Consider the following 12,608-nt stretch of genomic DNA (forward strand, 5'->3'; position numbering starts at 1 on the left):
CAAGTAGTGGTCTGAAATTTAAGATGGTCTGGATTTGGACGGAGGTGATGTGACCTCTCCTCTTTCCTATCAATCAGTCTTATTTCTAAATTAGCAGTTCAGCCTGCAGGCATTTCTTAATTTATTTAGAGAGCCACATAAACACAAATGTTAACATCACTTACTGTTCGTTTTCATAATATAGCTTGCCAATGGCCCAGGCAATGATGATTGGGCAAGGAATACCTGCAACAGCAAAAAAAGAGGGGTTAATCACAACCCATGGATGGATGGATGACACAGATGTAGATTCAGATTTGTGTGAGAAGAGTCTTAGTTAATGAGCTGGAAGATTCTAAATACAAGTGGTCCTATCTTGGTATACTTGAGACATTGCAATTGCTAAGACCTCTTTATGTATATATGAAAAAGATCATCTCAAAAAGAAAAAACTCTAGTACCAGCACGAAAAATTAATAAAATTATTAACAAACACACTTACATATCTATATTTCTATATACGTGATCAGAACAATTTTGGCTGTCTTAAAGGCAATTTTGGTCCCTTTTAATTTTCCTGCAGTTGATAGGGCAAAACCTTAGAAACATCATTTGGAGGTAGGTGTTTGGATTTTTATTTTCCAGGCTTCAAGAAGATTGTAAACTTACGGGGCTGTTTGGATAAAGCCCATTTTCAACATTTTTTTTTCAGTTGAGTCTTCCCTGTGACACAGGATTAGGAGAAAGAATCTCTTGGTATCTTGCAATGTCAGAATTCATTCATTGTTTGCCCTTTCTAAAGGATCCAGCTACTTTACCTTTATATATATCATTCTCCCTATGATGTGCAGTGTGCTCTCTGTCCGAATGTGAGTTCTTATCAAGGCCACGCACCCAGAAGGTGCTACGGTAGCGTTCCTTGGGAGTGCAACCTCATTGCTGTAGATGAGGTCTATTTGTAAACTTAATGTTCCTGCAGTGCCATATCCTCTGCTTTCCAGTTCTACCATTATACCAGTCTCATGTCGAGAGCCTTGCCCTTGTGCTTGTTTTGTGTTAGGCCTTCAGAGTTCAGCTGGTTTCAGGGGCATTTGCCGGAGCAGGAAACTGGAAATGAGGAAGAGTAAGTGAAGCTGGCCTTTTGACACAGACCTCCTGGGGGAAACAGGAACTTTTTCACCCAGGCATTCTCCAGCCAAACACTGGATTGATGTGAGAATCGGAGGAGAGTTTCTCCTCTCCATTTCCCCTTTGCCTTTAAGCTGTCACCTCAGGCAAAACCAAACAAGAAGACAAGCCTCTCCAGCTCCATCCCTCATTCCAACCTCTAGGTTCACGTCCCTCTGAAATCACTGCTACTCTAAGGTGAATTCATGACTCAACATGACTTAAACCTTCATGTAGGAGTCAGCACATCCTCGATCTAATACTGCCTTTTAACCTTCCCTTTGTTGCCTCTTCGGTGGGAAATAGAGGATTTAAAGAGATGAAGCGGAGTGGAAAGAACCACAATACAGTAGGGAAGGGATTGAATTGCCAGGTGGTCATGTTTAACCTCAGCAAGAAATACAGCGCAGCTCTGATCTCCTGCACCACCACCACCCCTGGCGGCTCTTGGGCCCTGCAAGTGATTGTGTTGTCTTCCATCTTGTTCACCACTGACTCACAGGGTCCGGCACACTTGTTTCCCTCATGTTCTTGCTAGGCATGAAGACAAAAAAAGCGCTATGCTCTTTCTCCTAGAGGAAAACATATAACTTTTCCTTGTGAAGCGAAAACCAGGGATTTGAGAATGAGGATGGTAAAAGATCATGTATGGGAAGGCAAGGCAAAGCCAGAAAGCACCTGAAAGGGTGAGAGGAATGGTTTAGTCAGCTCACACCACTCCTACATCAGTAATCAGAGACCCAGAGGGCTCTGAGAGAGGTAAAATACTAGGGACCAGAGCAGTCAGGGGGTCTGTGAGAGCTGTGTGAACAGCTGATTTTCCAGTTTGTGACAGAACTGAAAAATATTGGGAAAAAAATTGAATCAATTCCCCAAACAGACATTTTCTGTCTACTGCAACTCCTCTTTCCTCCCATTTGATTTTGGATTGACTGATATATTTTGTTTTAAAGGTTGTTTCTGCCCTCAGAACTGCAATTCAATTACTTCTACTCAATTCTGAGAGGAAGAGGAATTTCTGAACAAAATGTCATTCTACTTTCAGAAAAGAAAATATTTGCGACTTTTTCCCACCTTTCCTCTTTCAACAGAAAACAACTGCCAAATTCATTAGTTCTGTTGGATGCATTCAAACAAACAAGCTGCCTGCATGGGGCTTGTCTTGCCAAACTTCTCCTGGACAAGTTCAAATCATGGATATATTGGTTGGAAAGGACTTCTGAAGGTGTTCAGTCCAACTCCCTGCTCAAAGCAGAACTATCAACACTAGTTCAGCTCAATCAGCGCTTAAGCTTACTGAATTTTCAATACTCACAGGGTCAGAGACTCCACAGCTTCTAAGTCATCTGTTCCAGTGTTGCACTACCTTTTTGATAAGTTTTCTGTTTTCTTTTTGTCCAGCTGGAACCTCCCCATCTGCAATTTGTGGTCACTGTCCCTTCTTATAACATTTGCTATTACCAAGAAGAATTTGGCTTAATCATCTTTGTAACTATCCTTCAAATCACTCCTGGTACCTAACAGATCCCTCCTTATCTTCCACTTTGCCAGATCAAACAAGCCTTCAGCCTCACTTCACAGGGCATGTACTCTAGATCCCTGATCATATTGACAACCTCCTACCGGATAATCTCCATTTTTTCCCCATCCCTTTTGATCTCAGAGACCCCAAACTAACCACAGTATTCCAAAGGCAGCCTTACCAAAGCTGAGTAGAAAGTATTAGTAACTTCTCCTCATCTTCTGGCCACACTCCTGGTGCAGTCCAGTATGTGTTTTACATTATTCATGATGAGAAGGCACTGATGGCTTATACTCAACCTGCATCCACTGCAAGCCCTATATTCTTTTCAGCAGGACTGCTACTCTGACAGTCGGTGCCCAGCCTGTACTGATGGACTAGTTCATGTTGATGCAGCTAGGGAAAAGGTGCAGCCTTTGCTCTGGCCCAGGCTGACACGAAAGTGAGGTAACAGGGCATGCAATGAGCTATTTTTCTGTCTTTGAGCAGACACAACGATAGTGCAAAGATGACATGTGACTCTTTGTTAAAGGCTGTTTTCTAGGAACGAATCCCTCAGCAGTCCAAAAGACAGCTGCAAAGTTGGACTGGCAGATAATTCGCTTTCTCTTCTAGGCAGCTTCTGACTTAAAAATGTCTCTTGAGACTGAGTGGTCCACAGGGCACGGACAGTGCCTTTTCTGTTTCACGCCATGTTGAAGAGCAGTGTATAAGGGGTTGTGATCACTGCTTTGATCAGCAAAGTGAAAGGGACGTGGTATGAACTGCTGCATTCCTAAAATTCTGAGCCTGGGAGTTCTCTTTCTTTCCTTAACGCCAGCTGCCTGAGGATCTAAATGAAGAAGATAAATCCAGCAATAACCTATTTGTCATCACCACAGTGAAGAGCTAAACCTGATCTCATGTTGTTCTGACCAAGTTAGGTTTGAATGTCAGATTTCATCACACTGGGATTTTTAAACTTCATTCTTGCTGCTGTTGTCTTTATCACTTTAATGCCAGGTACCACGTAACACCATTTTCAACACAGAAGTCACTTACACCATCCTATGAAGAGAAAGACCCATTTCCGCAGCTTATCTGTGGAATAAGTCATCACTATAGCAGTGTGTAAGTAGCAGCCTTCCACAAACATCCAGAAGAAGTTGGTCACCACAAAATAATTGTAGACAGTGGTAATACACCGACACCAGGGCTACAAAAGAAACAGAAAAGAATACTTTAAAATCCTGGTGAGAACATTTAAAACATTCTGTATGTTGTCATTTCCTTAAAAATCACTGGTAGAATTAATTCATAGGATGCAGATTTATACCTGTGACTTGGAATCACAATATCTTAGGCCCTGTTGGGAGCTCACAGCTTTGTCTGTGACTTTCTACTGAGGCTTGGCTCTCCTGTACCTGACCATATCTGGAAAGTTAATGTGCCACAAGGCACGTCCACATCAGCCGTCTGCAAGCAGTTTAACAAGCAGCCGTGTGGAAAGAAGACAAGAGGAGGCAGGTCATTTGACTACAGATGTTCTTTCAGAGAGGTACAGACATAGTCTAGGGTCATATCCAAAGATGACATAAGAGTCTAAGCATATCTTAGGCAGTGTAATCCACCTGCTGAGCAATTCAAAGAAAATATAAGATAGAAGTTAGTGTCAGTCTTGCTTCATCTCCACTGAAGGGAAGGGGCACCACTGACATTTAGAAAAAAGATATTTTACTTTAAACATAGGCTTTTATCAGCTACTTCATCCCTTTTATTCTTGCCATTGGTGCTTCAGTCTGGAAGTCACAACACTAGACACATCACCTCTGAATTTTGCCATAACTTCAACAGGGATTTTTGGTCAGGCTCAGAGTATCAGTAAAGGCATCTTCTCCTAACGGCTGTGCAGTGAGAGCACAGCTGTGGAATACACAATTAGCTATAGAGAGGCAGATGGTAACATCATACCAATAAATCACAAGTAACTGCTGATGGTAATTTCCATAGTGCTACACACAGAAGTCTGGGAACATTTCTTTCTGACCAAGGAGGCATTCAGCATATTCCCTGAAGCACGACATTAATTACCTATGTTAGCTGGTATCATTGATGTCATTTTGGTCTCACCATTCTCCAGCCTTTTAATTAACTCTACTAAAGTATTTGAAACTTTTGACCCTTGGTTAATTTTATTTCAGATTTCATATGCATGAGGTATTGATGATCTCTAGGCAGTTAAACAGAGCAGCAGATGCACTATCAAACCCAGCAAAATTCTGTGGACTAAGAATTTATTGGACAAGAAAAAGAGTTACAAAATGATAGCCCGTTCACAAGTTGGGATCACTTCTGTTTAGTGAGCTGAAATAAACAAAAGAAATCTTTTGTATGTGTTAAAGCTTTAATTTTTGTATTATTTCATCAAGAGTTGAAATTTAGTTTGGCTTCATCTTTAAAGTAGGATTACAAACCAAAACAACCCAGAAGAAGATGAAACATTTTGTTTTTAAAGTTTTGTTTAAGTCAAATTAAAGTTTCTTGGTTTGTTTTTTTTTTTTTTTTCCTTTTGGCCTAAGCAAAGGGAAATAAAACTACAAACTAAAAAAAAAACCCTATTTTGAGCTAAAACCAAACAAATTTTTTGGCTCCGTTCCTGACTGATCCCCAAACTAGTAAGACTAGGTTTCCAAAGACTCTAAGTCTCACATTCAATTTTTCGAAGGTATAAGCATGAATTAAATCTTTCCCTGTGGCCTCAATCTCATGTAAATTCTCTGATACAACGTCTAGACTCTGGTTCTCCTCTATCCCTCAGTTGCAACACTTCCACAGTTTTTGTCCTCTCCGCAGTTGCCCATTTTCACATGAAATGTAAAAAATAATTATATCTGAGCCTCCTGTTCCTGTGTCAGAACTGAGTGGAATTGGCCAGTGGATTGGGAAGGTACTGGGACAGATACAGACAAATACACATAATGGTGGTGAGACCTCCCTCTGCATAGTTTCCATAGGAAACCAGAATAAAATGAATGTTCAGCAATTCCTCTTGGAATTGTGGATTTATTATTATTGAATAATAAGCCAAATTAGCAGAACTCATTAATTTACACCTTGTCATTTATTTGACCACAGATTCTTGATCCCCACATGTATCCACCAGTAGGCTCCAGATATCTTCAGCAATTCCCCTTCTTGAGTTATTAACATAAGCACTATAACTTCATGCAAAATGATTCCACGTCGAGTCCTTGGTGCTTCTGTAACCGCATTATTTAATCTCCAGTGATCAGCACAGAAGAGATCACACCATTAGCTAGCATAAATGATATTGCTTCCATTGATTTTGGTGGTGTTATTTTGACTCTGACTTATACCACAATGAGAACACAACAAAGTTATCACTAAGCTTGTATAAAGCACCTTCCCAAAAAGACTGCCGTGTTCTACAGAGAAAAGGCGAGTCAGTGAAAACTGAGGCATGTGAGGATCTGTCCTTATATTTGCAGGTTTATATATTCCTTGGCACTTTGTGGTCACATTTTAAAAGGCCTGACTCCAACTGATTTTACTAAATAACTGTAAAAATCTGTATTAAGATTTGCAGTATTGTCATGAGAGTAAATCACGCAGCATAAAACTGTCAACAACAGAGCTCATACACCACCAACGGGTGGTGCTATGGGTGTGTGTATGTGTGTACATGTGAGTTTGTAGCACACTTTTTTCTTGATTATGGAGGCAAATATCAGACGATAGCCCTAAAAGGAGAATATTCCACTGTAAGAATATTACAAGGGAAAGAGAACAGTAATAGACACTGCCAAAGGACTATCAAAAAGGACTACTTGCCAAGGAAATACAGAATTATTCCCCAAGAAAAGAAATAAAAATTCTTTTTCTTTTGGAGTGGATGCTTTCAATCCACTCCAAAATCCTCGTGTTATTTGGGCTGCTGGATGACTCCACAGGGGGAGGCATTACAGTACTTACATAGGGACTGAGTCAACGTCCTCAGTCAAGCATCTACAGTTGGAAGTTGTTACTTCGAGTGAACAAGAAATAACAGGGAGAGTAAGAGAAATGGGAGCACGGTGACATGCTGTATTCCTGAAGAGTGCTCAAAGCGAGGTCAGCAGAAAATTCCTCCTTGCTTTTCTGTTGGCTAGGTTAGTTCTCCACCAGCTTAGTGAGTTCAGTCTCCAAGGGCTCAGTCCTCCCCAAGGGATCAAGAAATGGAGCAGAATTAGCGCAAAAGAAGCAGCAGGTGCTGCAGTGAAGTGTTTGGGGCCCTGGAGGAATGAGCCACCCCTTTCAGTGACAGGGAGCTGCTGCTGGATGCAGCCCATGTCACAGAACTTCACCTTCAAGGCCAGCACGGAGAAAAAAGGATTAGCAGAAAAATGGAATTTTGTAAAAAAAAAAACAACCCACAAAGGTATCAACAAGCAAAAATTTTAATGTTTCAGGCCCTGTTTCTTTTATTTCCTTATTTTCTTGGGAGTCCCGCTGACTCGAGGCAGCAAGGTGCCCACTGTCATCAGACAAAGTAGCTGATTGGGAGCCTCAACAGCCAAATCAATTATTTCTGCACCCTCTTCATGGAGACGTTGCCCTTTGGAATGAAAGCTTTCCCTACAGAGGTGCACACCACTGCAAGATGCTCTGACAAAAATGTTCAAGAACCACCAAATTTAGTGTCTTGCACGATACTGCGTCTCACAGTATACAAATTTGGAAAGCGTCTATGGTTAATGATGATAAGAGAGAAGCTTTTGGGTGGGACTCTTACTTTAAAAAAACTCTTTGATATTCAATAATGAGGGAATAAATGAAAAAAATAGCAACCAACACTCATTTTCTTAATCTTTTTGAAATTAAATGAAAGTCACTCTAGGCTGTGGATAAGGTGTCCTTTGTAATATTTCTATCAGTTGAACACTTCAGCATCCCTGCCTGCCCCCAAACTATGTGGCAGAGACACGCTACCTCCAAGCACTTACTTCATTGCTTTCATGTATGTTGTGATCTATCATTTGAAGCAGAAACCACATCACATTCCTCAGGATGAATGTGGTGATCAAGTTCCAGTGGATAATATTCCGCAGGCATCTGATACTCCTAAATAGGGAAATAAATTTAAATCATCACATACACATTAATGACTATATAAAATAAACAAGCTAATTCCGTTCACTTGCAGAATTCCTCATGGTTTATCCCCCTCCACTACCTCTCTCACACTATGAAACAGGAGGTTCGTCTGTCCGATGGGTCGGCAATAACAGTCTATGAGCTTGTATCTTTACCAGCAAGCGTGTCTGGGTCTGGTCCCATTCTCTGGCTCTCAGGGTAGATTGCACAGCTAGTGTCAAAGCCAAAACTTGGATTTTGCTGTGTAGATGTTGCGGTGTAGTCACAACACAAATAAATGACATAAATATAAAACAGCAACAGGAGGGTGGCAAAATCAGCGTGTCTTTTCCTTGCTATCCACCTTTCCAGAAGCTACAGCATAACTTTTGCAAAGCCATGTACAACAATTTGTCTTCATAACATGAGGAGCTCCCTTTGACAAGAAACAATTCAAGCAAGTAAAGCAAGATCTACTGGAAAGGCTCAAATATTCAAAAGGTCATTTCATTCTTGGTTATCATTTTTGCTCCCCTCCATGCCAACCCTAGAACAACTAGAGTTGACAAACCTCTAAACAACCAGGCTGCACCGGTTCCAAAAGGAAAAGGCACAATCCAATAACCAACTCTGCTGTTGCTTCAGGTCTTTTGCATGACAATCGAGCCAGACTTTTTAATAACAACCACCATTTTGCTATCATAAAACACATTGAACTTTTCCTAGGACTCAATTAGTCAGTCTCAGGGTCAGAAGCAATTCTGTTACGTCCTTCAGCCTCACAAATCTCTCAACGATTTCACAGCAATCCAGCAAAAAAACCAAATAGAAGACCTCCCACATACGAGATACTGCAATGTACAGAGAGGTGCTCAAAGGTATAACTCTACTAAGTCAATGTTGAAATAGCTTCTGAGTTTAACAGCTCAGGCTCCAGGTATGAAACTGGTATTTGAAAGCCTCAGTGATTCATGACCGGAGTCAATTTGGAAAACAAATCTCCAGCTGCTCGGATCTATTCACTTTTATTTTGGCTACAAAACCCAGAAGTGTTGCTCTCAGTGTAACCTGCGGTACCAGGGAACATGACAGAGACATGTCTCACTTTGAAAATTTCACTTCTAGCACAAGGCAAAGATCACAGTTAGGCTTCCAAAGAAACTAGGCAGCCAACACCTACTGCCTTTCATACTGAATCCCAGGAACCCATCTGGCTCTGGACAGACTTTGAAACATGCTATTAAGTTCTCTTCTCTCTTGATCGTTCTGCACATAAATGTCCCGCGGCCGCTGTTCATCTAGATGTTTTACTCACTCCCTTCAGGTTAAGGATTAGCAGATTAAGGAAGGAGTTTGAAACACTGCTTCTAGGGGGAGAGAGACACAGGGGAGTAGAAACTGAGGAAATTCAGGTCAAACTGTAGAGGCACTGACATCAAATTAATTGCTTTTGAGAGCTCTAACAACAAAACACATCCAGCACACTTGCCACCTGAATGCATTTCTTGACAGAGAAGATAAAAGAATGGAAAAAAAAAATCCTTGCTGCATCCCTCCATTTAGATGTAGTTTAATCATCCCATATGCTGGAACATCATTAAATCTGGCTGGAAGAAACCTTATTTCCACAAGACATACAGCAGGACATTGGACTGGCTGCAGACGTAAATGGCATGAAACAAATAGCTGTAGACATTTTGGTCCAGTTCATAAAAACAACTTTTTTCCCCCCTAGCAGGATCCTAGTCATCAAAACCACACTCTTTTCTGTGTCTTGGAATATAAAGACAAACTCAGCATCTACTGGCTGCATGATCTTTGCCCTCCTACTACTTCTTGGTTCATACTTTTTTGTCTTCTTTGCCCATCTGTCTGCACCTAGCCATTGGCTTTTGTTTGGACTGAAAGATGCTTGGGACAGAGGGAAACTTTAAATGATGTCTGTTCAGGACCCAGAGCAAGACGATCTGGTTGTGTTGGGAACTCCCAGGCTTTACAGAGAATTATAACCGAAACTCTCGTTTTAATGAAGCTACGTGTGCTGAAGGAAGATGTGCTCCTGGTATAAATTTAAGTAAAGTATAAATGTGATCAGCAGCTGGAATTTACCAAAATGAAGCCTGAAGTCTTGTCAAATAATGTTTTGGACATAAAACAGGGACAGTTGGCTCCCATGTCCCACTGCCTTTGGTAAAAGCCATACTTTGCATATCAGCAACCTTGTACCATGGCCTCATTCTCTTTCTGAGACACTCTGTGTGCGGCACAGAGGGTAAGTAGATGATTTTGCCTGCTAAAAAGCTTCTTGTCTCTAGGGCTAACAGAGCAATGAAGAGGCTCGAGCAAGCACTTTGCTTTTCTGGCTGCAGCCTCTCCCCAGTCACATTCCTCACAACATTGCTGCCTTGGCAAAGCAGCACAAACAGGCGAGGGGCAGGATCTGCTTTTGTAATATCTGGGCCACTACTCTGCTGGTGATAAGAACAGTCAAGGTTTTCATGGAAACACCAGCATAGTCAGGCTGAGAAACACATGTTTGAAAATGCCACAGAGCTTCCCCACGGCTCAGACAGTGGTGTGACCACAGGCACAGAATGGTTTTAACCCTTTTCCTTTTTTTTTTGTTGTTGTTCCCCTTCCTTTTCTTTCAATAAGAGTCCCAACTGGAGACTCAAAGTTTGGTTTTGTTGTAGAGAGCCCAGAGCACATGGTTTCTGTTTGTTTCTGTCTCCTAACTACTACTAGCACAGAAATCACAGCGGAGTAATGCAACTCATAGCCAAGGGCAGGAAAAGCTTGAGAAATAACTGTGTCAGGTTCATACTGGGGAGGGAGAAACAGCAGAGTTAATATAGTGTGTGGAGGCTGCAGGGCACAGCAGTGGAGGACTGCAGCTAAATTAATTGATGTAACAAGGGAAAGGTCTGTTGCCAGCCACCTGAGAAAGCTGCTCTCATTTACAGGCACTGCTGGTGAATGTTATTATTCTAATTTAGTCTGGGTAAAGCAGCTAGAGGGATGCTGAATGGGATGAGGGTCCCCTCTTTCAGCCACTCTTCACATCAGACGGTTCTGCTGGGCTCAGGAGCTTACCCTGTGCATAAAGTTGGCATCTGTGTAGCCAGACTGGAGTCTGAGGTGGACAGTGAATGAAGGACATGTCCCAAACTGGGCAACAAAGCTAGTGAGTAACGGGGGACCTGCAGCGCAGCTAATGTCTGGTGAAAGGACAAAGCCGACCTTGTCATACTCACTCATCTCAAAGCCTGAGGAAGAAACTCATAATACCCATAGGGGTAATTTGTCCTCCACAGGTCTTTTCCTGCCTCTTGGTAGATGGAAGCTAGCTTAAATTTATAAACCTTAATTTAAAAGCAAATACTGCTATTATTCATGAAGATGACCTGTCCTTTTTCGAAAACTTGTTAAACAGTCCTAAGTCTTCTCTGACAGTGAGTTCCACAGTTCCTTTCTCACTGATTAATTATTGTCTTCACTCTGTCGGGTGAAAAAGTAAGCAGGTCTGTGCTCCAGAAACAGCAGTAACTGCCCTCACAAGCAGCATTGAAAAGCAATTCCGATCACATTGTAAGTGGCAGGAGGTGGAATCTGAAACACATTGAGCTGTATCATAAGGTACTGAACGGAGCTTTCCTAGAGTCACAGAGATTGGCATGAATGCATTCCCTCACATCTCAGAAGCTAAGAAATTTGGGGTTATTCTTACCTCAGTAGGGAGATACCACAATTTGGAGAGTGTGGCAGTGACAACATCAGGAAGATGAGAGCACAGACAGCAGAGAGCTGCCTTCTCAAGATGGCAAAGGGTCACGTGAGAGAGGGGAGAAATGGGAGATGAGGGGACTGGGTGATGAACTGCTGCTTCACACACAATTACAGCATCGCTAGGAAGAAACTGTGAGTTACAGAGCCATTTAAATTCCCCTAGCCTAGAAGATCAGGCGGTAGAAGTTTTCACATTCGTCTTCATGCCAGGTAATACTGTTTATGCCACTTCCACTTGCTTTACAACACTTGATGTGGATTGAACGGTGCAAGTGCAGCCCAGCTTCCAAGAACAGCAGCACAAGTCACCACCCCAGAGAGCCTGAAGGATGGCACATCACAAGACACTATGGACTGAGGCTACAGGCTTCCATCAAAGAGCCTTTTCCTTTATTTGCTTCCTGCCCTGATCCTTTTCCAACAAAAAGTGTTGGTCAAGGCCTTAGACAGATTCTTCTACTAACTATTCCCTGGTGCATGGGTCCAAGGATGGAAGGAATAAGAAAAGGGGTTGTAGCAATTCAGTCAGAACAGACACAAAGATTGAGGCCACAACATAAAGACCTAAGAACTTCCATATTCAGTCACACCAATGAGCTATGTAGGCTGTGACTCAGTCTCCAGTGATGATCAGTAAAAGTTTGACGAACGGCATGGGAAACAGGGGAGGTAGACTGCTAGTTGTTCCTTGCTCTTACCTCCTTGCTTCTGGTAGTCAGAGGTTTTAAGATATTCCCTATTCAGAGACCACATTTAATCACACGAAATCACCCCATTGGTGGCCCCAGCTCCTCACAGGAGTCACTGAACTCCTTTTGTGGTTTAAGTTCACTGGGGTCAGGCCATGGCTTATTCTACTAACATGATGGAACGAATTGCTCATAAGCTGTTATTCATGGTAAAATGCATTTATCTATGTTGGTTCTTCTTCTCTGCTTGCCTGTCCCCTCCCAAGGGATGGATAAGGAGGCATTTCCTCACAACTATATTCCCTCCTGTCCTTTGGGAGTTGCAAGGAGGAGGGATAGAATGAGCCTGGAAC

The 12,608-nt window shown here is 42.1% G+C and overlaps 1 protein-coding gene across 1 annotated transcript in view; it reads right to left on the reverse strand.

The window, feature by feature from the left end:
• Positions 1-12,608, reverse strand: part of CRHR2 (corticotropin releasing hormone receptor 2) — a 105,656-nt gene that overhangs the window by 38,702 nt on the left and 54,346 nt on the right. The window contains exons 5-7 of the mRNA XM_086466646.1: positions 7,651-7,768; positions 3,710-3,863; positions 165-225 (exon numbers count right to left, since the gene is read on the reverse strand). Of these exons, the coding sequence (XP_086322772.1) occupies positions 165-225; positions 3,710-3,863; positions 7,651-7,768 (333 nt within the window). The remainder of the gene's footprint in view (positions 1-164; positions 226-3,709; positions 3,864-7,650; positions 7,769-12,608) is intronic.

The sequence above is a fragment of the Leptosomus discolor genome, chromosome 6 (assembly GCF_034619465.1).
Source record: "Leptosomus discolor isolate bLepDis1 chromosome 6, bLepDis1.hap2, whole genome shotgun sequence".
Taxonomy (NCBI): domain Eukaryota; kingdom Metazoa; phylum Chordata; class Aves; order Leptosomiformes; family Leptosomidae; genus Leptosomus; species Leptosomus discolor.